Source organism: Panthera uncia, assembly GCF_023721935.1.
Source record: "Panthera uncia isolate 11264 chromosome B3 unlocalized genomic scaffold, Puncia_PCG_1.0 HiC_scaffold_1, whole genome shotgun sequence".
NCBI classification, from domain to species: domain Eukaryota; kingdom Metazoa; phylum Chordata; class Mammalia; order Carnivora; family Felidae; genus Panthera; species Panthera uncia.
The window spans coordinates 24,680,808-24,706,443 of record NW_026057582.1 but is presented as its reverse complement, the minus strand read 5'-3'; the positions used below and the strand labels follow the sequence as shown (position 1 = coordinate 24,706,443).

The window sequence follows — 25,636 nt, the reverse complement described above, 5'->3', positions numbered from 1 at the left end:
AAGCCAACCGCCGCGGCAGGCGTGGCAAAAACGTGAGCAGCGCGCGCGCGGGGCTCTCAGACACGCCTCCGCCGGGCCCAGACGTCTGCAAGGGTGGCAACCCCTCCTCCCACGCCTGACGCCACCGCCTCCGCCTCACGTGCACGTCACCCGGCGGGTCCCGGTCCCCAACCCTAAGGGTGTCCCCGCGTACACACCGAGAGAGCCAGTTCCCCCTGGCCAATCTCCACCGGCTCCCACAGGAGAATCACGCCACCTGCTGTCTGCTAGAAGCCCGCCCACCCGCCGCTCCTCCAAACCCCGCCTCAAAGCAGTGCCCCCGCGGCTCCTCGTTCAAGGTCCCCTGTACAAGATGGCGGCGAACGCGCAGAATCAACCATAGAGACGCCCGCCTTCCTCGGAGAGCGCGCAGGCCTCTTAGGAACGTCCGCGGCCCTCGGAGAGGGGTGCCGGCCTCGCCTTCCGGCGAAGGGCCCTTCTAGGAGTACCGCCGACAGTCTCCATGGTGCCGGGTCCTCCGAGCCGTGTCACGTGGCTGGAGAATTCAGCCGAGGAGGCGCGGGGAGGAGAAATGGGCGGGAGGTGGAGGGGTAGCTTGAGACTGGTCGACTACGGGGTTGTCATGGAGCCGCGGGGCCGGGCTCGCGCATGCGCCACCTGACCCGCGGGTCCGGTCGTGGAGAGGCGACCTCGGCCCTAGGTGAGAGAGGGAGGGCTGGGCTCGGGGGCAGAGGGTTTGCGCGGGGTGCGTGGGGAGAGGAGGCAGGAGTAGGAGAGAGAGAAGGGGAGCGACGTAGGCAAGAGAGAGCACCCGGACTTTCAGGGGACTGGAGGGCCAAATGGTGGGAGCGGGAGGCGGTGCGGCTGTTCCGCTTATAGTTGGTGCTTTTGCTGCGAGGGGCGAAGCTGCGTGGGAGAGGGGATCGCAGGTGCCTAGAGGCTGTGTGTGGGGAGAGGGTTTGTGTGGGGAACGAGTTGGGTACGCACTCAGGAAGGGTGGGCCCCCGTCTAACCCTGCTGAGAGTCTGGGCAGCGGGCGGAGAGCCTGCAGGCCTGCAGAGCTGTGAGCAGAGGGGCAGGGAATGGGCAGGTGAGTGGGCGCGAGGCTGGTGAGCCGGTGAGAGTCCTGGGCCTCCAGTTTGGGGGTGGACACAGTGCCCGGTCCTGGGCCCGGGACGCAGGTGTGCTGTCACCCACTTGGCTGGTTATTTCCCCTGGGTGGCCAGCTTGCCAGGTATGGTGCCAGTGGGTGGGGAGGTAGAGGAGAAGGTGGGTGTTGCCAAGTAAGAAGTTAGTGGGTGGGTTTCGGGGAGCGCTGATCCAGGCCCAGGGCACAGGCCGCAGCCAGACTCCGTGTTATTGCCCAAGTCCTGGCAGTATGCATTGCCTGGGCGTTTGCCCTGGGAGCCTGGTGGTATGCCAGTCACAGCACAGTCCTAGGGTCTGCCCAGTTCTGCCCTGCTGAGCTGGCAGGCTGTTGGATGCCTGGAGGGTGCTCCTGCTGTCTGGCACAGATGCAGCGTGGGCTGGTGCGAATGGGGAGGTGGGCACTGTTACTGTGAACCCTTCTGGAAGCAGGGGATTTGGAGAAATTCTCTAATCTCATCTCCTCTTTGAAGGAGGAGATGGAGTGAGCCATATCTGGTTCCAAACAGAGGACATTGTATGGAATTGGGGTTCAGGATCTTTGACATAAATTTGCAGCCAAGTTGGAGAATGGAAATGGATGCCAAGGGGAAAATGAATATTCGAGATTTAGGTAGATGGGTTGGTCCCCCACAGCCCCCTGTTAAAACACATAGACATTTCCCCAGAATGGTATCTTTGGAGACCAAAAGAAAACAAACCTCAAAAGAAAAGCTAGTAATGTATTTATAATTCTAACTGGGATCACTCATGATTTTTGGGGTGGTAAGGTCTTAGTTTTCTATGGCCTTGTCCTTTTTTGTATTTAAGCCTCTGGGCTTTCACCTCACACCTCTGTCCATGCACGCATGCTATGCATGTGACACATTTTAAAGGGAACTTGAGCTCTTGGGAAAGTTGCCAGGTGTCTATAAAAGGAAAGACCCGAGAGCAGCATTTCAAATCCTTGTAAACATTGGGTCTCCTTTTTATCATAAGCCTAAATCTCCGTAAAGGTTGTTTGTGGATTAGACAACCTTTTAATTTGGTTGGTGGATTTTTTCCTAAGGCTTCACCTTAGAATAAGGAAGTTGGGTCTGGAAGGTAGGTCTTGAGGTGACCACGGTGTTTGGAGATGCACAGTCTTGACCTTCATTCAAGCTGTTCAGGTATTTCAGTGACAGCTAAGCTGCTAGGCTGTCCGCAAGACTCAGCAGGATGGAAGGTTTGTTGGAATGTTTTATTCTGTTGAGTACCTCACACATTAATGGGAGGGGGGTGGGGCTGAAGTTGCAAAGATGAAAAAAACAACTCTTGAGGTTGAGGAGACAAATAACTAGACTCCAATGTAAGAGGTATAAAAATAGAAGTGCTATGGCACACTTGTTAGAGTTTTATCTTATACACCTATTTATATCAATTTATGTATTTTATCGATTCACTTTCCCTTATGAGTTTTATGTGTACTATTCTGTCTGGGAACTATTTGGATAATATGTTACATACGCAGTTACCAAAGGTTCGATTAGGGTCCATTCTGACAATCCGGGGAACTTAGGTTGGAGTCCTTTCAGTGCGGAGTCCGGCACGTGAGGATCTCAGATGTTTGTAAAGCAGCATTCGTGGTTTCCAGTCAGTGCCAGGAAGCAGGGGACGGCATGGTGGGTAAGGGCTTAGTAACCTATTTTTGACTGCTAGTCAGCTTATGAGCACCTGACTTTGTGGTAAAATAATATTGAGGAGGAAAAAGAATCTTAAGGTTTTCAGACTGCCATTTGCGTGGCCCTGGGTTTGACAACAGCGGTAGTAAATGCCATTACTCTGTGTGCTTCTCTCCTGCTGAGGGCCTCGTGGTGCTGTGTATGAGTGGGTCTGTTGTTCACTGGCTAATTGATGTCCCTGGTGCCACTCTCAGGAAGGAAGTAACGTTTCCTCGCAGAGAAGAGAGGTCAAGGTGGGATGATGTAACCTTTCATTGTCCATCCCGCTTGAACTTTCCTAAGACCCTAAGGCAGAACATTACTTAGGGCAGAGGCTTTCATACTTTTAGTCACTTTCACATCCAAAGTAGTCGATGGCTATTCTTTTTGGTTTTTTAAGTTTATTTATTGATTTTGAGAGAGAGAGCAAAGTGCACACATGTGCACAAACTGGAGAAGGGTAGGAGGGGCGGGGGAGAGAGAGAAACCCAAACAGTCTTCATGCTGTTAGCACCGAGCCCAACTCCGGGCTTGATCTCACAGACCATGAGATCATGACCTGAGCTGAGATCAAGAGTTGGATGCTTAACCGACTGAGCCACCCCGGCACCCCTCAATTTGCTATTCTAAAGTGGATTATGCATTATTTCCAACGACCACTCATTCTCTAAGACTTAGTATTTTTGCATCTGTTCTCTTTTAACCTATTTCAACATTTGTGTTTTGATTCCACAATTAGTATTGTCCTGCACATTTCCAATGAGCCAGAAAATTCCTATGTATCTTTTTTTTTTAATGTTTATTTTTGAGACAGAGACAGAGCATGAGCAGGGGAGGAGCAGAGAGAGGGAGACACAGAATCCAAAGTAGGCTCCAGTCTCTAAGCTGTCAGCACAGAGCCCAATGCGGGGCTCGAACTAAAGAATCGGGAGATCATGACCTGAGCTGAAGTCAGACACTTAACCTACTGAGCCACCCAGGTGCCCCTCCTGTGTATCTTCTGTAGCTGTATTGGCTACACTTTAATAATAGTCATTTTTTTTTTCATTGTCGAAAGAATTGTAGACTAAATTGGGATGCTTTATCTAAAATACCTGGGGTCGCCTGGGTGGCTCAGTCAAGGTCTCCTGGTTGTAGGACCAGGCCCCAAATTGGGCTCTGCGCTGGGCATGGAACCTGCTTGGGATTCTCCCTCTTTCTGCTCCTAACCAGCTCTCGCGCAGGCCCTGTAATAATAAGTAAGAAAGTAAGTCAGGCCTGAATAAGTGATTGCCCATCCACAAGCTATATCTACTTCCCTTTTGAAGAAGCTTCCTATTCACTTTTGGATGGTATTATTTCAGGGAAAAGAAACTGCACATTTGTTGGGTTCCATACAAAAGGATCCTGATTTAATTAGAAATACAGTTTTACATTTTGGTTTACTTTTTAAACTGGATTATTCATGCTGTCAAATTTCATAGCCACCCAATAGAGACATTGCTTTGCAAGATGGTGCTATGTGAGATGGGCGGGGGCCATTGTTTTATCTTTTACGTTCATAGGACTTAACTTGGGACCTGTGGAAGAGTGCTTAGTTTGACATGGGTTGAATGGGGAAGCCAGTCCCTTTACATGAGTTAGCTATGGTACAAAATACTTTTTACTTGTAGTCGTGTTTAAAATTCAGCCTCATTCAGGGGTGCCTGGATGGCTCAGTCGATTAAGAGTCCTGACTCTTGATTTTGGTTCAGGTCACAATCTCAGGGTTCATGAGATCTACCCCTTCACTGGGCTCCGAGCTGACAGCATAGAGCTTGCTTGGGATTCTCTCTCTCTCTCTGCCTCTCAGAGTCTCTTTCTCTCAAAAATAAATACATAAACTTAAAAACAATTTTTTTAAATAAAATTTAGTCTCATTCAGATGTGTTCCCTTCAGTCCACTCTGTATGCAAAAGTATGAGCAAGAGGGTTGCTCAAGGATGCTTGTAAATACCTTTGTTTTTAATTTTTATCCTGAATCGCTCCTCTGCTTCTTCACTAGATCCTCTGCTAGAGAAGCATTCAGGCCTGGCGTTTCGGGGTATTCCAGATACGGTGCCCTTTGGCATGGAGCTTGTGTCTCTCTCCACTCAGAAGGGCAAATGGACTGTGAATTAAAACTTCACCAGGCATTGTTTCCATCTCTTTCATGCTGCAGTAACGAAATACCACAGACTGGGTAGCTTTTAAACGACAAAGACGTATTTCTCACAGTTCTAGAGGCTCGAAGTCCAAGATCAGGGTGCCGGCACACTCAGGTGAGGGCCCTCTTCCGGGTCACAGTCTGTTTCACTGTCCTCATGTGGTGGAAGGGGAAAGGGATCTCTCCGGAGCCTCCTTTATAATCCCATTCGTGAGTGTCCACCTCCATGATGTAAGCAGCTCCCAAAGGCCCTGCCTCCTAATACCATCCTCTTTGGGGGTCAGAGCTGCAACATAGGAATTCTGGGGGGACACAAACATTCAGACCATAGCACCTCCCCAGTTTTCATTGTTATTGTCGTTTTCCCCATTCTCTTTATCCCTGAAGTATCCTTTGTGTATTCCTCTCGTGCCATCCTCACCCCTGCCATTCTGTGGGGACTCGGACGGCCTTGTTAAAATATCTGGAATGTTCCCAGCCTCTGCCAGCCCTTTGAAGGGCTCATTTGTCTCATTCTTTGCACTGTTAGCCAAGTTCTAGGTCTGCTGTGGACCAGTTGTGTGTCAGTGGGGCAAGCGTAGGCTTCTTCAGCTTTTCGGGGCTCCTACTTGTGCATGTGAAAGCCCACCCGGCATCTCCACCTGGATGGCCCACAGCCACTACTCTATGTGACCAAGACTGGAACAGCCTAGCCACCCCACCCAATCTCTTTCGTGCTCTTCTTGGGCTGCTTAGCTTAGGAAGTGGTACCACCATCTACACCCCCAATATGCAGTCACCAAGCCCCAAGTCTTACTCCCGCATACGTCTCCGGTCTGTTCACTTCTCTCCATTTCCATTGCCACCACTTTAATCCACCTGGCTACCGGGGCAGTATCCGAATGACCTCAGCACCTCTCTTGCCTCTCTCCACTTGAATCTCAGTTCAGCATCCAAAATGCTTTTAAGATGCTGACCTGATTATGGGTCATAAGGCACTGACTGTCTGGCCCTCACCAATCCCTTGAGGCACAAGTGCATGGCCTTCAACCCCCCCCCCCCCCCCCCATTCACTGTGCTCTGGCCTCCCTGGCCTCTCAACTCTTTGAATGTGTCAGACTCTTTGCACCTTTAGGGCATTCTCACTTCTACACCCCACCCAGCCCCCTTTCCCTGGCTTCTCCAGATCCTGGGCTACATGTCACTTCCTCAGGAAAGCCTTCTTTTGCCCAGTCCCCTCAGACTGTCAGCCCCTCCCTTTCATAGCTGTTATCAAATAGTAATTAAGTAATTGTGGAATTGGTTGATTAATGTCTGGCTGGCTATTTAGACCGCAAGCTCCAGGAAGGTAGAGACCATGTCTGTTCTATTCACTTTGTTTTCAACGTTGTTTTTTTTTTTTTTTTTTTTTTGGGACAGAGAGAGACAGAGCATGAACGGGGGAGGGGCAGAGAGAGAGGGAGACACAGAATCGGAAACAGGCTCCAGGCTCCGAGCCATCAGCCCAGAGCCTGACGCGGGGCTCGAACTCACGGACCGCGAGATCGTGACCTGGCTGAAGTCGGACGCTTAACCGACTGTGCCACCCAGGCGCCCCTGTTCTATTCACTTTGTACTGGTCCTAGCCCAATGCCTGCTTCATAGTGGGCACCTGATAAGTATTTCTAAACGGCTGAGTGTAACTTAGCTGAGCCTCACCTTCCTTCTCTGTAAAATGGAATAGCAACTGAGGAGGACATTAACAGCAATAATGTCGTGTGTGGACTTGTGTAGAATCGAAGCACGGTTATATATGATCTTACTTTTGTGCGGAAAAGTTCTTGTATGTAGCTTGTATGAGGAGCTGTGTTTACTCTGTTTAGTACCTCACCCAAAGAAGTGAAAGGTTCATTTGAGCAACTGTGTTACGGGAGGTGGCAGTCCAGAGCCCGCCAGTGCACGCTGGGAAAGCAAGCCTTGTCCGAGGTGGGCATTACCTCTCCTCACTCCCTCAGGGAGCAGGGGGAGTTGCCCCTTCCAAAAAGCCTAATCAAGTGTGCCTTTGTTCACAGTTTACAAAGCTTCCACTGAGTGTGGTTTGTGTGCCCTGAATTCGTAATGGAATTTGAGGGCAGGAGAGGACAGTGAACCTTCTTTTGGGTGGAAATCGGTCTAGTGTTTAGCAAACTTGAAGCCTTTGTAAGCTGAGACCTCTGGGAAAATACAGAGGAAGTGGGCGAGGCCAGTGTTCTTTGCCCTTCCTTTCCTCACCGTTTGGATCACCTGTTTCAGCTCTCCAGGCAGTGTCTTCTTATGTAATTGTTGTGTCTCACAGGGCAATCCAGATGAAAGACAGGACTTGATGAATCCACTTCTAGCCCGGTAAAACATGGAGAGGAAAAACCCACCCAGAGAGAGCCCCAGAAGACTCTCGGCCAAACTGGGCAAAGGCACAGAGATGAAGAAAGTGGCTCGTCAGCACGGCATGGCAGCTGCTGAGTCAGATAAGGACTCTGGATTTTCAGGTTAAAAATACCTTATTCCTTCCACATTGTGATGAATGATTTGCCTGAAAAACGCCCTCCCTAGAACTCATTTGTGTGATAAAGGTGGGAAGCTTTCATGTACAAGATAAATAACTCTCTGATCTCTTAAAATGGTAATTCTGGTGCCACCTGGTGGGCCACTTACCCAGCAGAGTCACTGGGGTTAGTTCTGAAGGAATGATCTGACATCTTTTTCCAGTGCAGACTCTCAACTTTAAACCTTACATTTCCAGCCGTTGCAAAGTTAGTGGGAAAAAAATATTTAAATACTGGCAATTCTGTTGTCTGAGCTCCTTTTTCATAGGAACAGCTACATTGCTGGGAAAAAAGTACTGCTGCATGCTGTCTCCATGTAGCAAATGAAACAGGAGTAGTATGTGATTTAAGACAGCTGTTTTTACCAAGAAAGTAATTTGCTGTGTTTAAAAACATTTCCCCGCCACAACCCATCCCTGCCAGTACCTGTGCGTTTGTATTTGGGCTTGGAGAGCCTCAGTTCCAAACTTGAGAATCTACTAGAGACAAGAAAGTAGAACGGTTTTCCTCATTAGTTTGTTTCAAACCTTATCTGAAAGGGCTAGCTGCATATGCAGTGAATCATTTAATTTTGTGCCTGGCACTTCTGTTTCCACATTTGAGTGTTTCAGCGACTTCAGTATGGCTCTGGGGTCAACATTTTTGGTGCAGAGGATGCAGAGAGATGAAGCCAGGGGATTCTGGCTGGGTCAGCATCCTGAGAGCAGAGCCCTCCCCGAGAGGAAGATTTATGTTATCCAGCTTCACAGAGACTTATCAATCCATCTTGTTGATTTATTAATTTATAGTGAGAAATGCAGCTGTTAGGAAAATTAGAACTCTCTCATCCCTAGAGGGGTATGTTTTCTGCCTGTAGGCATGCTGCACGAGAAGCCAAATTATAAATAGACAGTTGCTCAGAGAGGAACAGAGCACCAGCCGATCGAAGGACTAGAATAGGGACAGTCCAGTGAAGGGAGGGCCAGCTTATAGCCCTTTGGGTTTTTCTTCTCTCTCAGCATTGTTTCCCAAGCTTGACTCATCACAAGGCTCATCTGAGGTTCTTGTTAAAAATACCAGTCACCACCACCCAGGTATATACTGATTCCCCTGAGGTAATCAATTGCTGAAGGAATTTCATCAGTGTTATTTATTTAATTAGCAGCATGCCTTCTCAGACTCACAAGGGAATCGGTGTACCTCCTGAGTAATGATAATGACGTTAACATTTATATAGAATTTACCATAGAAGTTCTATATAACCAATGGCTGGCCCTGATGAATAATGTTTGCCAGTTTCCATGATGTATGTACTCTCACCAGGACCAATTAATTTCAGGCTACTAATAAGATGTTACTGAATGTGGGGATGGGAGGATTTGGGGAACTAGAAAAGATGTATACCACCAGTCCTTATGAGCCGGTAAGAACCAGCTGCAGCCCATCGCTGCATAGATCACAGTTCACGTACAATAAATCATAATAACTATCCTGTGAGAAAGTATTATGTTCTCCATTTTACAGATGAGGAAACTGAGGCATAGAAAGATTACATAATTTCCAGGATGGTGCAACTGGTCAGTGGTAGAGCTGGGATTTGAATCCAGGGACATGTGTTTCCAGAGGCCCTACCTTTCGACACCATTGCCCAGTATTCTGGAAAGCTCTGGTGAAATTCTTTAGGTCAGTGTCAGCCAAATCCACCTCATTTATCATTTATTCACTCAGTGATTGATTAGGAGTAGTCAGTAATGGGGAATACACTTTGGCTGGGATGCTCACAGTTGCGACACTGGAATGCAAATATTCTGTGTGGGGACTAAAATAAACCTACATTTGGTGTGACTAACACGCTGCTGTGTGATAAAGTTGTACTTCCATAGGACAGTCAGAAGGTTCCGTTGCTTTGGCATTCCATACATACTGAGCTTTGGCCAAAGCTGCTGATCAGGGAATGGGCTAAGCTTACGGTGGAAGTTTGGGTGGGCTCCTGGAAATGTGTGTAGTTCCTGTTATCTGGATGGTAAGAATATTGTCCTGTATTAAGCTGAGGTTACTCCAGCCAGACTTCTGTTGGTTAGGATAATGTATGAGTTTGCTAGGACTGCCACAACAAAGTGTCATAAATTGGGCGGCTCAGAAAACAAATTTATTGTCTCACAGTTCTGGAGGGGAGAAGTCCAAGATCGTGGTTCCTGGTGGACAGGGTTCATTTTCTCGGGGCTGTGAGAGAGGAAAAAAAAAAAAAATACTGATCACCAGACCCCTCTCCTGGAGATTGTGATAGCAAGGGTCTGGGGGAGGGCCTTCAGGAAAGGTGGATTTTATTTTATTTTTTTACAAGTGTTTCTGGTGATTTCTGTGATCAGACTGGTTTGGGAAACATCGTAGGCCTAATACCTCTTACTTTTATTATCATGTTTGTTTTTCGTCCTTTTTTCTTACTGTGAAGGTAATGCATGCTCATTGAGGAAGCTTAGAAATTTAGGAACATGTAAAGAAGAAACGAAACATTCTCCATAATCCTATCACCTATTATTCCCAATAGGTTGACATTTCAGGATACCGTTCGACAACCTCAACCTCGTCAGGCCGGTTGTTCGGTAGTATGTCCCAAAGTCTGGGGCATAGTTTTTCTGATAGTTTCCTTATTGTCTATGTAGAAGTGCTTTCAGAAGCATTGAGTTGTTCAGATACAAGATGATATTAAAAATAATCTAACTCATTATGCCCCCGAAAATGGCCCCAGTGGATGCCTCTGGCCGCTCCTGGGCCAGGTGCCAGTGAGTTAGTTCAAGGAGTTATTGTTCCAGTTACCTGGGAGTGTGATGTGATTTGTAAAACCAAGGTAGTTTTTCCCATTGTAATTATTTTTCCATATTTAATTATTCCCATTTTAGTTATTTCCCCAACTTTGTATTTTGCAAAACTTCAAATCTACACAAAAGTGAGTGTCACAAATGTCTTTCATTCAGATCCACTGAGTGATACCATTTTGCCATATTGCTCTCTCTATACACAAGCACACCTCTTTATACACACACATAAATATATATATAATATAATCTAAACGTGTATGTGTAAAAAATGTATTTATGTACTGAACTATTTGAAAGTAAGTCGCAAACACTTGACCCTTTGTCCGTAACTACTTAAGTACAAATCTCCAAAAAGAATAACCTGTATAATTATAATATCATTGTCGTAACCGAGAATTTTCACCTTGATGTAGTTATTAATGAGCTATAGTCCATATTCAGATTTTCCCCATTGTCTCAATAATGTCCTTTGTTTGTCTTTTTGTGTATTTGTTGGTTTTGGATCCAGGATGCAGTTGAGGATTGGGCATTTCATTTAGTTGTCCTTTTTAGTCTTATATAGTCTAGAACAGCTTTCTCATCTTGCCTTGCCTTTTTTTTCCTTCCCTTCTTTCCTTTGTTTTCTTTTTTAATCACAGTGACACTTTTTTCAAGTTTATTTTATTTATTTGAGAGAGAACATGAGCAGGGGAGGGGCAGAGAGAGAGGGAGTGAGAGAATCCCAAGCAGGCTCTCAGTGCAGAGCCTGACGCGGGGCTCAAACCCACGAACTGTGAAATCATACCCTGAGCCAAAGTCGGACTCAACCAACTGAGTCACCCAGGCGCTACAATGACAGTGACATTTTTTAATGAGATAGCCTGTTGTTTTGTAGAATGTCTCACTCTCTGGATTTTTCTGGTGTTTTCCCCATTATTTGAATCAGGATAAACATTTCCTTTTTACCAGAGTACTACATTTTTGATGTTACATCCTTCCCATCACAACACATGATGAGACTCCTAAATTTGTCTTATTCTTGATGAAGCCCTGGCTGATCACTTGTTTAAGGTAGTGTGTAAGCCTGTACCAGATTTCTCTATCGTAAAAGTATCCTTTTCTCTTTGTAATTAGAACGTAATTTATGGGATGATACTTGGAGACTGTGTGACTCTCCTGTGTCCCCAAAACTCTTGACCAGTGGTTTTTGCAATCACCACTGATTATCCTTAGCTGAATCAGTTACTACATTTGTGGCTTAAAAAGGGTGATCTGATTTTATCGTTCCTTGTACATTTTATTAGCTGACACTCTTCTGTAAAGAAGAGTTTGTCCTCCTTTTTTGAGTATCGCTATGGATACTTGGAATTCTTTTGTAATTCAGTCTGTCAATCCTATATGATTGTTCTTTTTGATACTCAAGTTGTCCCAAGTTTGGCCAGTGGAAGCTCCTTCTTGATCGTTCCTGTGTCTTTTTGACTTGACCGCATTTATGTTTGAACATTTCCTTGCTTTTGGGGACAATAAGACGTCCAGGCTCATCTTGTACTTTTTACTGCCAAAGACTTGAATTGAACTCACCTGTGACATTTAGAAACCAAGATCCATCCACTAGGTATGCATTTTGCTTCTGAGGTCCTTTGCTTCTGGCCATGGTTCTTAACTAGAGGCACACGTTTGGATTACTTGTGCTTTGTGAAAATCCACTTCCTGGGCACCAGATAAATCAGTTCAGCAGATTGAGGGGAGGACCCCGACATCTGTAAATTCTAAAAAGCATCACGAGAGATTCTGATTAAATGCAAGTGTTGACAGTTACACTCATTTAAATTATAGTCACATTTCGGTCCTGCCTCGTCCAAATTACTCTGAGATTCTTGATGAGCATTTAGTGTATTCCCAGACTCCTCACTAGCAGGGTTATAGCAATCTCTTGGTTTACTCTAGCAGGTAGCTAATTAAGTCTTTTTTGTATGGATTTCCCGTAGGGCAGCCTTATCTTCTTTACCGTAGAGAGCAGCGTCTTTCTATCACCGGTTGTGCAGGGTCCCTAGGAGGCACACTCAGCATGCATTTAGGACACCCACAAGAGAGGTGCTTAACTGGGTGGAGGTGGGTAACAAAGACACATTTCAAATTTCAGCTCTGATGAGCTTACCCAGAAGTGTACAAGTAGAAAACTTAGGCTGGAGCTGTTTACATTTCAGCATGGATGTAAGTTTGGAGGTTTACAGGTTCATTTTGTTTTTATTATTGTAACTCTATTTTGTGGTGCCCAGAGCCTCTAAAGGTCTTACTCCTGCCCCAGGTCACGCATGTACTCCGTTCCCCTTTCAGCAACAGATGCTTGAAGGTAATGCTCTCACTCTGAAGCCTTCAACCCATTTCTCCTGTGGTGGTTATGCTTACTTTCACATACACCCTAACTGATGCAGGCTCTGGTCTGTAACAGAGTTAGAAGGAAGCCTGCTGTCCTAGGGCAGGGATTCTTAATCTTTGGGGATAGGAGGGATAATTGTGGATTCCATTGAGAATACAATGAAAGCTAAAGACCCATTCAGAAAAATTCGCAAAAACTTCTATCACAAATGTTCTATTCCATTTTAAGAAGTCTGTTGACTCCTTTGAAGGTCTGCTTAAGAGCCCCTCACCTAGATCCTAAGTGAACTGACCACTCTTCTGCCCACCAGATGGGAGCTCAGAATGTCTGAGCTCGGCAGAGCAGATGGAATCCGAGGACATGCTGAGCGCCTTAGGCTGGGGCCGGGAAGACAGGCCAAGGCAGAACTCCAAGACTGCAGGCAGTGCCTTCCCTGCACTGTCCCCGATGGTTGTCATGAAGAACGTGCTGGTCAAACAGGTGAGGGGGACTACTATCTCCTGCCGTCTCTGCACGGGAATGTTCCCGAGCTTCCTGCGTGCCCTGCCTCTCCCTATCTGCCCAAGAGAGATTTTAGAAGTAGACCGCCAGTGCCACACCGATGCACACTTCTGTCCTGGGGAGACGATGTTTCCTTTCAACTACTGACAGTGTTTTCCACAGGACCACAGCGGTCATGACACGTGTTCCCATTTTCCAGACGGCAGGCCTACTTCATTTCTATATTCCTAGTTTGTCCAAAAGGACCCCAGCTTTCTTTAGTCACAGATAAAGGAATGAAGCAGAAATGTCACTTTCTTAATGTTTTATTTATTTTTGAGACAGAGAGAGACAGAGCATGAGCAGGGGAGGGGCAGAGAGAGAGGGAGACACAGAATCTGAAGCAGGCTCCAGGCTCCGAGCTGTCAGCACAGAGACCGACATGGGGCTCGAACTCACAGACCGTGAGATCATGGCCTGAGCCGAAGTCGGACGCTCAACTGACTGAGCCACCCAGGCACCCCTGTCGTCACTTTCCTGGTGCATTCTAACGTTTGACAGAAGTGAGGGTAGCAACAAAAGAATCTCTTTTTAATTTGAATTGCCCCTGAATTGAGGAATGAAAGGTGTATTTATTTGTTTGAGAAGTAGAGGCGATTTCCATGTTCTCCCAAAGCCATGTCATTAGTGAGAAAGCAGCTCTTTGGTTTGGGTATGGCCATCCCAGCAGCCTCCACACAGCATTGTTGTGGCATTGAAAAATACCCTGCTTTGGGCTTTATTATATAACTATGCATATTGTGTGATTATTGTCTGGCTATGAAAGAAGAGAAGATTTAGATGACAATGTAAGCTAAGACCCAGTGTTTGAAACAGAGAATTCAATCATGTGAATTTTGTTAAAGAACATTTAACCTTACCCTCCTTTGCTCTAAAACATACCAGTTCTCGCATGGGTCCATTCGTTGATGAGGCTGCTTGAGTTTGAAACCTGGCTTTGTGTTGTGGACCTTCCCACCTTAGGAAGAAGAACATGGCTAGAGCCTCACAGGAAACCCTAAGATCTTAACTGTTTACCTAGTAGTTGTTACAGAGGAACACAAACTGATTTTCAACAAGGCAACCTAGTGACTCTGGGAAAATAATTTGAAGATTTTTACTTGGCAGATTGTATCTCAGCTGGAAGCATAGTTCCCCTTACTGAAATGAAGAGACAAAATAAAGACGTGACATGGAGCCCAAATGAGACTGTCCAGGCCCCACCAGTGCCGCCTGCTTCTCAGGGCTTCCTTTCTCCAGGGCTCTTTTTCTCCCTGCCTTCCTCTCCTGTTCCCTTAGCCCTTTCTGCTGTGTCTGTGTTTATACGCCTTCTTTGTTGTAGGCGAGGCTGGCAGCTCCCAGAGCTGAGAACAGCCCACGGGTGAGGAGTGAGTAGGCTTTTCCGGCAGAGCTGCATTCTTCAGGACAAAGACCTCCGGGATGGCTGCTGGGCTGGATCAGGAGATTGGAGGCCCAGGGGGCAGGCTGACCTAGTGGAGTAGTCTAGGAGTTTTGTTTTGTTGTTTTTTCGTACGTGCTAGAATCTGGCACATTCCAAAATTAAAATAATTATACGCTTAAAAAAAAAATCTCCTCATATTGCGTAATGTCTTGATTATTGCTGCTTGCTTTTAGGTATTTTTCTTTTGAGGGTCTGATTCCATTTCTGCCGCTGGCCCATGTGATCTTGCACGTAATTACTCAACCACCGTGGACTTCAGTTTGCTCATCTTTAACGTGGAGGCTTTATGTGAAATGTGCTGAGATCCTATCCAAGCTGAAAATCTTGTCCTGTGTTTCCTCAGATGATTTCAACGTGAATAATACATTGTAAAATCTAAGAATTAGGACAAATGAGCTACGTATCTATTAGGGCAGGGGGCATACAGCAGCGGTAAGAGCCGTCCACTGAAATCATCTTGGGAAAGCAATGAGTTAGATCTTGTCTGGATCCGTTTGCCTTGTGGGGCTATTCTTAGGGCACGAGTGACTAGCGGGATAGCCTGAAGTTTTGCTTCTGACTGGGCTAGGCTGACCTCTACTTCAGAAGACCCCTAATTTTGGATCTCTGACAGGGAAGTGTGGCTGCTGGGCCTAGCATTGCTTACAGATACTCCCGGCTATGTTTGAACACCAAGTGGGCCCCAGAATGGGCTCTCCGGGTAATCCTAGCCTTTGTACAAATGAACTATAGTTGAATTTGGCCTCAAGTTCCTAGGCAGGCATCCAAGAAGCTGAAATGTGTGCAAAATGGTGGGCAGATGTGGGAAGACAGTCCATAGCTTTCTTCAGATAACTCAAATGACCCCACCAGGGATAAGAACCTTTGTCGGGTTCTCTCTCTTCCTAGCCTCGTCGCCACTCCTATCTTCGGGATCAAGTTGGAAGTAGACTGGCTTTTGAATATTAGAGACGAGTAGCCGTGCCCTTCTTTAATAGGCTTCCATCCAGATCAGTACTTGAAGAATAAAAGTGTATGATTGAGGAGTAACATAACAAAAGCAGAGTAGAGAATGGTTAGGCTGGGTTTTAGAGTCAGACCCAGGATGGAATCCTAGCTCCGTCACTTAGTAGCTTGGAGGCTTAAAGCAAGCCGTTTCCACTTTCTGAGCTTCCATTTCTTATTTATGAAAGGAGACAGTAAGGACCACATGGGTTGTTAGGGAGATTAAATGGAAGCACCCCCAGAAACCATCACACACAGTGCCAACCCCTAGTAAGTACCAAGTAAGCACTGTTCGCTTGAGTGGCTTTCTGGTTGCTGGGGCATCGCTGACTTCAAAAACGGGGGCCCTGACAACGTGTAACTTTCTAATCAAAAGTCGGTTTCAGGGGGCGCCTGGGTGGCTCAGTCCGTTGGGCGTCCGACTTCAGCTCAGGTCACGATCTCGCGGTCCGTGAGTTCGAGCCCCGTGTCGGGCTCTGGGCTGATGGCTCAGAGCCTGGAGCCTGCTTCCGATTCTGTGTCTTCCTCTCTCTCTGCCCCTCCCCCGTTCATGCTCTGTCTCTCTCTGTCCCAAAAATAAATAAACTTTAAAAAAAAAAAAGTTTAAAAAAAAGTCGGTTTCAGGTAGAAGATGTTCCAGGTATAACCAAATGAAGACAGACTTTGGTGTGAAGACACATTTGTAGGCTTGAGACTAGCACACTTCAACTTATGCCAGGCAGTTGTACTCGCCCATATTTTAATTGCCTCAGTTGTGCCCTTAACCATGTCATGGCTTCACCTACCTACAATTTCTTTTTCTCAGTGATAGCACTTGAATAAAAACCGGTATTTCCTTCAGTGTTCCCGTAAGTAGGCTTAAAAAACAACAGCCCAGTGATACCAGACTCAGATGGATTTTCTTTTTTTTTTTTTTATTAAATTTTTTTTTTCAAAGTTTTTGTTTTGTTTTGTTTTGTTATTTATTTTTGGGACAGAGAGAGACAGAGCATGAACGGGGGAGGGGCAGAGAGAGAGGAAGACACAGAATCGGAAACAGGCTCCAGGCTCTGAGCCATCAGCCCAGAGCCTGACGTGGGGCTCGAACTCACAGACCGCGAGATCGTGACCTGACTGAAGTCGGACGCTTAACCGACTGCGCCACCCAGGCGCCCCTCAGATGGATTTTCCAGCCACTTTTCCGGTCGGGTTCTCTAGAAGGGCTGCCCCCCCCCCCATGTGAGGAAGCCCTGTAGTTGAAATCGTTACAAGCATCCGGCAGAAGGCCGCAGCTCCTCTCCTTTCGGCGGGTCACAGTAGCGTGCCGCTCTTTTCCTTTGTTTTCAGGGCGGCAGCTCGTCCCAGCTCCAGTCGTGGACCGTCCAGCCCTCCTTCGAAGTGATCTCAGCTCAGCCACAGCTGCTGTTCCTCCATCCGCCCGCGCCCGCTCCCGTCAGCCCATGTCACGCCGGTGAGAAAAAGTCGGACTCCAGGAACTACTTGCCCATTCTAAATTCTTACACCAAAATAGCCCCCCACCCGGGCAAAAGGGGCCTTTCCCTCAGCCCGGAAGAAAGAAGGGAAAACGGGGTGCAGAAGAAAGTCTGCACGGAGAGACTTGGGCCGAGCTTGTCTTCCAGTGAGCCCACCAAACCTGGTGCCGCGCCACCCGGGCCCCCCGCGCCGGCACCCCCAGGCGCCAAGCTCGCCGCGGACTCCGCCCCGCAGGGTGTGCCCTCCCTGGTGGCAGGCGGGAGCCCACAGACTCTTCAGCCCGTGTCCAGCAGCCACGTGGCCAAAGCCCCCAGCCTGACCTTTGCCTCCCCCGCCAGCCCCGTCTGCGCGTCAGACAGCACTCTGCATGGCCTGGAGAGCAGCTCCCCGCTGTCGCCGCTGTCAGCCAGCTACGGCTCGCCTCTGTGGGCCGCGGAGCACCTGTGCCGCAGCCCCGACCTCTTCGCGGAGCAGCGGCGGAGCAAGCACAGGCGCTTCCAGAATACCCTGGTGGTCCTGCACAAGTCCGGTCTGCTGGAGATCACTCTGAAAACCAAGGAGTTGATTCGTCAGAACCAGGCGACTCAGGCAGAGCTAGACCAGCTGAAGGAGCAGACCCAGCTGTTTATAGAGGCCACCAAGAGCAGGGCTCCTCAGGCCTGGGCCAAGCTGCAGGCATCGTTAACATCGAGCTCTAGTCGTGCCGGCAGCGACCCAGAAGCGTTCTCTGACCACCCAGACATGTAACACAGGAGGCGTATTTCCCTGTTACTTGAGCGGTTCTTTTTAACTCTTGCGGTTTCTACTCCTGTTTCCCAGAGCTTATGTAAGAGCGTTTCCTTCTAAACTTAAACCGTCTGGCAGTTCACTTACGAAGCCACATGCCAGGACCTGGCTGTCTTAACCTGTGGTCTGTGCACAGTTTACACACGTCTCCGTTCTTCTGAGGACCTCGAATGCAGAGAGTGTCCTCGAGTCCTCCTTAACTTAGCCTGCAGGCTGGTAGATGGGTCACGGGGCAAAGCGGGCGAGCTGGTTGTGTGGGGCTCTTCTGGCTGCCACCTCCCACCATCCCACTCACTCACTGTGATCAAGGGCACAGTGACAGGGATGAGTCCACAGAGTGACATCTGTCAAACCAGGGAGTAGGTGACATAAGGATCCCTTTGTGGATCTCCTCATGGATATCTTACGCACAGAGAAAAATACGAGGTGTGCTCATGTTCCACAAGGCATCGTGCCACTTGGGTGAAAACTAAAATGCCATGGGCACAGGTTGGGCCGAGGGTGTAGGCGCTTAATCATGTGAAGCTTTGTCTTCCTCAACTGGAAAGTCAAGGGGAGAGAAGGGTAGCACCATTGAACTCTTACACTTTAGTTCCAAGCCAGATTTCTCTTCACTTAAACTGGTAGGCAAAATACTTCAGATTTTTAAAGTATGGAATAGATTCGGTACCATCTGGAATTATAATTGCTGAATTGCTTTTTTTTTTCTTTTTTCTTTTTTTTTTTTTTTTTTTTTGACTTAGACTCTGAAGAAAGTAGACATGGCCAGCATCTCTTGATTGGGAGCTGGAAGATTCTGGAAATTTGTGCTTCCCCCACCCCCTCTTTTGAAACAGTGCAACCTGTTGTATGTATGAAAATCTCCAAGGTAGCTTCGTGGTTCCTAAGAATGGATGTAAGTTAACCCCTCTGCTGCCACTTTTTTTTTTCCTTTTGTTTTTGTCAAACAGGAAAGAAATGATTACTAAGCTTGGTAAACTTTGAATTAAAACCATCCTGAGGTCATGACACAGAAGTCCCCAAAATATTGGAGACCATTCTTCGTACCGATTTTATTTTCATACCCAAAGTTTTCATTTGTCGCCTGTCACAGTGACGTGGAGCGATGTGGGGCAGAGTCTTCTGTGTATCGGCAGCAAAGCCAGAGGTGTGGTGTTGGTTATTTGAAGTTCATCTAGAAATGGAGGGTGTGATAAGAATTTCCAGATGATCCCGATTCTTTCGGCTTCATGCTAAAGGTAAATGGGATTTCTAAGTAGTACCATTTCAGGCTTTTTATCCTTTCATCTAAAAATGTTGAAAAATCTTGAAATTTTGAAATTTGAAATGTTGAAAAATCATCTTGAAAAATCTATGTACAAATTATCTTAAGAAGAAGTTCTGTATGACCAGCTTTGTCTTTTCTGCACTAAAATGTTCTTGAAGTTTTACCAAGGCCAGAAGCTAATGCTCAGATTTACCTGGTAGTTGTTAACTGTAACATAGTTTTGAAATGACAAGACTTCAGATTGCCCACACTTTGTTGTCCACCATGTATGATTTACATATGGCTGACCAATTTAGAAATAGCTTGGTGAAATCTCTACACTCTCCTGATCCAGTGCAGAATTATTACCTGCCATTTACTTCCTGAAAAAGAGTTTCAAAATCCCAGCAAATGTGTCTTTAAGCAGACCCTCGGCTCCTTTGAATATTCTCCTCTTGGCCCACTCCCTTTGCCTCCCCTGAATCTGTGCTACTACGACAGCCCTGCTCTGCGCACCATGCTAGGAAGCTTCCTTTTTGGCAGAATATGTTGGCAGCAAAGCTAGAGAGACAGGTGGATTCAGAAAAGCCTGGGCACCAGTCATGAGTCTTACTGAGTGTCAAAAATCTGAACATACTTGCTGAGAACCAAATTTATTCCATCAGAAAAACCCTCTGTGGAGCTATAAGCCTCTTGGACTCTTCTTCCTAGATCAGGGTTTGCATTTCCCTTCCTGTTATGGTAAAAGATGATGAGAGCCATCATCGATCTGCACTGCTGAGTGGCAGGGCGAAGCAGCACCTCCCCGGCTCTTCTCTGATCGTGTGACTTAGTGTTGGAAGTCGCTCTAGGCTGTTAGCATGGGTGTTCCTTCCCTCGTGGAGCTGTAAGCAGATGAAGCCAAATAGGGAAGCTAGTTCTTGGAAGAAGAAGTCCGTTGAGGCTCCCAGACGTTTGGGGCCAGAAGCCAGATCGGCAAATGGAGGAACCTCGGAGTAGACCAGAAAGATCTCCATTGGTTGCACACGGCTGTAAGTAGGAATGGTCTTAGAGAGCATGCTTTGATCTGGTATGAACTACTGTGGCAGGGCTGCTGGCTTCTGAAGGCGAGAAGCAATTCTTAGTTCAGACCAACCCTTAAAGAGAACTTTTGGCAGATTTTTTGGCCATGTTGAAACACATCTAGAAAAAGCTGCTGGTTGAATTGGCTATGGGAATGGAGTTTAATAACATTTGTAATTTATTACAGTCGTTGCTTTTTATTGATTATAGTATTGTCTGACTTTACTATGAGTCCTTCAACAGAAAAGTAACCCTTGTGCATATATTGAAGTGTTTTTCCTGCTATGAATTCTTTAGGGTAGAGATTTATTTACCAAATGTGAATTCTTTTGAGGAAGTATGAAGTTTTGTAGAAATCGACTGTGAAATGTCAGAGAAAAATAAAAGTCACTTACTTGAAAACTATCCGGCCTTTTTGCTTTATAACTGCTTAAAAAATACTAAGCGAAATCTAGAGTAAGTGCATTTGACCCTTGAATAACATGGGTTTGAACTGACCCGCTTACCCACGGATTTCTTTCGATAAGTACAGTACCGTGCTGCAAATGTCACTTCCTTGTGGTTTTAATAACACTTCCTTCCCTCTAGCTTACTTAATTGTAAGAATACAGTATATAATACATATAACACATAAAATAGGTGTGAATCGACTCTATTACTGGTAAGGCTTCTGGTCAACAGTAGGCTTTTAGTATTTAAGTTTTGGGGGATGCGCGGATTTTCAACTGCGGGGGGGTCGGCACCCCTCAGCCCCATGTTGTTCAAGGCTCAACTGTATTTGAATTAAGTTTCAAACATATGTACTCCTGTCATTTGGGAATGTTGGGATCAGATACTGAACCGGTGTGAACTTAAAAGGAAATGAAGGCGATCTTAATGCATATGAAAGTCCCATGTTACCTGGCATCTTAGAAGTTTATATTGGGTAGGTTGGGAGGAGTAAGAGGAGAATACAGTCCAGTGGTTTCTTTCTTCCTTTTTAATGTTTGTTTTTAAGAGAGAGAGTGTGAGTGGGGGTGGAGCAGAGAGCGAGGGAGACACAGAATCTGAAGCAGGCTCCAGGCTCCGAGCTGTCAGCACAGAGCCTGACACGGGGCTGGAACCCACGAACCGTGAGATCATGACCTGAGCCGAAGTCGGATGCTTAACCAACTGAGCCACCCAGGCACCCCTCCTTCTTCTGATCTGACACTTTCACAAATGTCAAAACTACAGTTGCCTGCTGGGATAAACTAAAACCACATGAAATGAAGTTCTTCCTACAACAGAAGTCCTTAGCAAGTACAACTCCAAGCCTCCCTCTGTGCTTCTTAGAGTTCATTCCTAACGCTCGGCTCCTCCCTGTTCCCCAAGGCCAGTCAAGCCGTCCCTCCCCAGATTTTTAAGACGCTGCAAAACTACGAGCTTATCCTCATGTAAAGGCCTAGAGGGTTGATGCCAGAGTCTAATTCTTAGAGCATTATTTCTGTCCTACACAATTTTCTAAGTAACTTTAAAATATACAGCTATACGACCCTTTAAATGAAATGTCAAGATGGCTAGAGGAGGCCCCTCCTGAAACTGACAGCCATCCTTGCATCTGAGTGGCACTGAGAGAGGCAGACCACACACAGTGGATCTCAGGAGGCTAAGGTAAGTGAGGTTATTTGAGTTTGTGGCCCTGGTCCCTTGGCCTGATTCCTGTACAGGGAAATATCTGTCCACCTAGGACATCTGTTTGGTCCACCTTGTGGATGGCATCACGGTAGATTGTAGCCCAGTGTGATGGGGTCTAAAGACCTGCATGCAACTGTCCCCTCTGTTACTCATCAGCTGGGTGGCTTTGGGTAAGTCACTAAGCCTCTCTAGATGTCACTCCTGGCTGAATAATAAAGAATTGTAACTACTAGTTCTCCATGGTTCTTCCCAGCCCTCACCAGTCAAAAGATCTCTAGCTGTGTTATAGGTGAGCCATAAAATTAACAGATTTTTAAAAACCTGGGGTGCCTACAAAGTAGCTCCCTAGTGCTCTGATAAGATGACTTTATAAAGTGTTCCGTCGGATTTTTAACTTCCGTGTGGCTCTAAGAGAAGCATTTTGCTGGTCTGCCTTGGTTTTGCCTTTCTTATGATTGCCTGGTTGCAGCTAAAATGGATTCACTACTTCCCATATAAAAGCCTGCTCTCAGAGATTACGAGCCCCATAGCAGAGTTGTTTGGGGTTAAATCAAATCACTGCCTTCCTAGTCAGTCATCTGCAAACGGCTCCTTCCTTTCGTCTCTAATGAAGGATAACTCATATATTTTGGAGGGCATGTCAATTAGCTTTTATTTCAGTACAGATTTCTCTCTCCCCAACCAGGGAAGATGTTTCTGTGAGTGTTATAAGGAGTGTCTGAGGTTGACTTAACATTGTTTTTAAGGTAATAGTCATAGACCATGTAAATGAGGTGGTACTTGATGAGGACTTTATTCTGTTCCCAGCCTCCTGGGTATCACTTGCATCTGCGCAGAAGAGGGGTGGAGATGAGGTCCTCCTGGAGGCAGCCCGATCAGAAGGGCAGGAGGAAGAGGCAGTAGGAAGCAGCCTTTATCTCTGCTACCTCAGTTTCCTTTATCATAGGAGGGTGTGATCTTGCTGTTCGCTTGGCATCCCAAGATGTTGGTGAGGTGCAAAACAGTGCGTCTCTAAAGTGTTTTGAGATCGCAACACAGAGCCAGGCAGCGTCCTGCAACTCGAACCCATCAGCAGAATGCAAGTGAGGGCATTACACCCTTACGAGTTGTCATTTGCTTGGAATAATTATGACTGTCTTTTACCAAAGTCTCACTTCCAACTAATGGGAAGACAGCAAATATCAACCCAGCCTTTGACTGGCTTCCCGGAAGGAGATATTCTGTGGGTCCCTGGCGTCCTGTGACCACTACTCCGGCCTTTTCCACTCAGAATTCCTGCCTCGTTCTTAGAGCACGTGGCTTTCCTCCCTCTCTCTCGGAAGGACAGTTATGCAAACCGTTAGAGAATTGCTTGGAAGAACAGTCTGTATGGTTCCTGCCTCAAATTACAGCAGCTGGAGGAGATGAGCAAGAAAGAGAAAAGCCTGTGGAGCAGGAAGTTAACGCAGCGAGTGGGCGGAAGCCGTTAGGAAAGGAAGGGACTGAAAATTGGAAGCAGGATCCCGAGGCCAGCCCGCGTGAGGGCCCAGGCAGCTTGGAAGATTAGGGTTTGGAGCCGGGCCTTCCTAGTGGCTTGAGAGCAGGAGTGAAAATAGCTGCCTTTAGTTTTCCTAAAGACTCTAAGGAACTGCAGTGGCTTGGAGGAGGGGCTCGCTACTTCCGGTGGAAGTCTAACAGGCGGCCGACTGTTCCGGCAACCCTCCCCCCACCAAAAGCCTTGACCGCTGGGGGGCAGACAGGAGCACTTGGCCTGGAGCCTGCCCTCCATTTGGGGTTAAGAGCACGGCAGCTGCTGGGTGTGAGGCTGAGAAACCAAGAGCTGCTGCTACCTGTCGATGGCAAAACGGGAACCACCCCTACGACAGCCAGGTTGCAATCACCCGTCTTTACCCATCCCATGTACAAATGCATAATCTGTTGCAAAGTCAGGGGAAGAGAAGACACTTAAAGATGCCCACAAATAAAAAACCTGCACCCTCAGCGGGCCCTGCAATATATTTAACAAATGCGGGAAGGCCTGGTTCCGGAGGCCTAGCGGTCCTCTAGCCAGTGTTTAATTCCTGCTCCCCTCTGTTCTTCAGCAAGGCTCTGGGCTTCTTATTACTGAGCTGCTCAGGAAATGCAAATGAGTGTTCACTTAAGCAAAACACACAGAGGAAAGGCAGTGAACCGCCAAAACAAACAGCCCAGGATGCCCACAGCTGACGGGGAAGCTAAGGCAGCGTTTAGACGTGGGGTTTTCACTGATGGTTTTCACGCTCCAGCAGGCCCGAGAAGGGCCAGAATAACTTGAAGGTGAAAACCCTTTTTTTTAAAAGCCTTTCAGTTGATCCTTGTCTACTCAAGATATATTTGGAAGTTTGTGCTTCACAGTCTATGCTGCTTTCACTCTTGAAGCATTTTCCAAGCATCAGTTACACTGTGAAGCCTTTAGCTACTAAGTTGCTAATGTTGCTGGTTGTACCAGTCAGGTTGGGCCACGGTGACAGGTCTGGCTTCCTGGCCCCCACCAACTGCAGGACTGGGGGCATTGTGGGAGCTCACACTCAATGGTAAATGCCTGCCATGCTGATGTTTTGGTTTTGATTTTGGTTTTTGAGAGGAAAAGGGCTCTGGGACCCTGAGGCTCAGAAGTGAGCAGGCCCCTGACATCACAGGTCCACCCTAGAGGCAGGTCCCACTTTGGGGACCTTTAAAAATCCTCAAACCTGGGGTCTTCACTACTTGATTTGTCACTCCTGCTCCTCCCTCCCCTCAAATTTGTATTTTTCTCAAACCCTGATCATTTCTGCTTCTTGTGAAAGTTTTAATGATTCCTGAAGCTTACCTGATGTAGACATTGTCATGGTTACTTCAGAGTAACAAATACATAAAGTTGTCAGCACGTTTATGTCCCAGGAACTGACCTAGTTGTGGGTGGTAAACAAAACAGGCATCATCTCTGCTGATATTCTAGTGGGAGGGTAGCAATGACCATCAACTAAGTCCATCATCCCTTTGTTGGTTTGGGTCTCACTAGGTCTTATGGATCCAAAGTTGGGTGTGTAAATCTGGGCAAGGTGATATGTCCTACTCACTTCTACTTTTATTTTAAAGATTAACATTTTGATAACCTGGGGGTTTATCATCCTTCGATTAGGGCAAGGAAGGGTCCTTAACGTTAAGCTACTGAGTACAGAAGTGTTGATACAGGCACAATATATTAGTTAAGTCCACCCCAACACCCGCCCAGGCACACTAGGAGAGAGTTCTCACAAGTGGATTATCTGTTTGGTGACTCACCTTCAGACTTTTTGTTTTTTAATTAAAGTATAATTGACATACAATATACTGTTAGTTTCAGGTTTAATCATAGTGATTTGATATTTTTATACATTATGAAATGATCCCCACAACAAGTCTAGTTACCATCTGTCACCACATTCCCAGATTTTTGAGCTCACCCACAATAGCACCTGCGTCCGCATTCTCACTGCATTCTCGCAGCTGCGGCCGGCAGGAACATTCACGTGACCCCAAGCGTGAGCACCTTCTGAGGTTCTGTACCATAGGCACCTCACTTGCCTCACCCTAGTCCCGGCCCTGGCAGCGCCAAACACTTACGAAGGCCCAGGGCCCACAGAAAGGCACATGAGGTCCCGGCCCTGGAGCCCTCAGAGCTGAGCCAGGAGATGTGACTCACCGGGAAAGCAGCGACACTGGGTAGTGTGGCCTGGTGCCCAAGGCCACCTACAGACCAGAGCTGCAGGAGCTCTCCGAGGC

At 47.0% G+C, this 25,636-nt stretch overlaps 1 protein-coding gene and 1 long non-coding RNA gene across 3 annotated transcripts; one reads left to right on the top strand and one right to left on the bottom strand.

The window, feature by feature from the left end:
- The first annotated feature begins 99 nt into the window (after window positions 1–99).
- Window positions 100–18,644, top strand: CIPC (CLOCK interacting pacemaker). Of its 2 annotated transcripts, none has more exons than XM_049612436.1 (4): window positions 100–700; window positions 7,283–7,472; window positions 12,997–13,166; window positions 16,978–18,644. In XM_049612436.1, the coding sequence occupies exons 2-4, from the start codon at window positions 7,337–7,339 to the stop codon at window positions 17,869–17,871; spliced, it is 1,200 nt and encodes a 399-aa protein (XP_049468393.1). In that variant the 5' UTR covers window positions 100–700; window positions 7,283–7,336; the 3' UTR covers window positions 17,872–18,644. The 2 variants fall into 2 exon arrangements, with proteins under 2 accessions (XP_049468393.1, XP_049468394.1); XM_049612437.1 differs by lacking the exon at window positions 100–700 and adding an exon at window positions 726–5,104.
- On the bottom strand, window positions 9,524–24,877 carry LOC125909319 (uncharacterized). The gene is made up of 3 exons (XR_007453653.1): window positions 24,702–24,877; window positions 11,888–12,075; window positions 9,524–9,731 (listed from the first exon to the last, which is right to left on the bottom strand). It is a non-coding gene; the product is annotated as an uncharacterized LOC125909319 (long non-coding RNA).
- Between the last annotated feature and the right edge of the window lie 759 nt (window positions 24,878–25,636).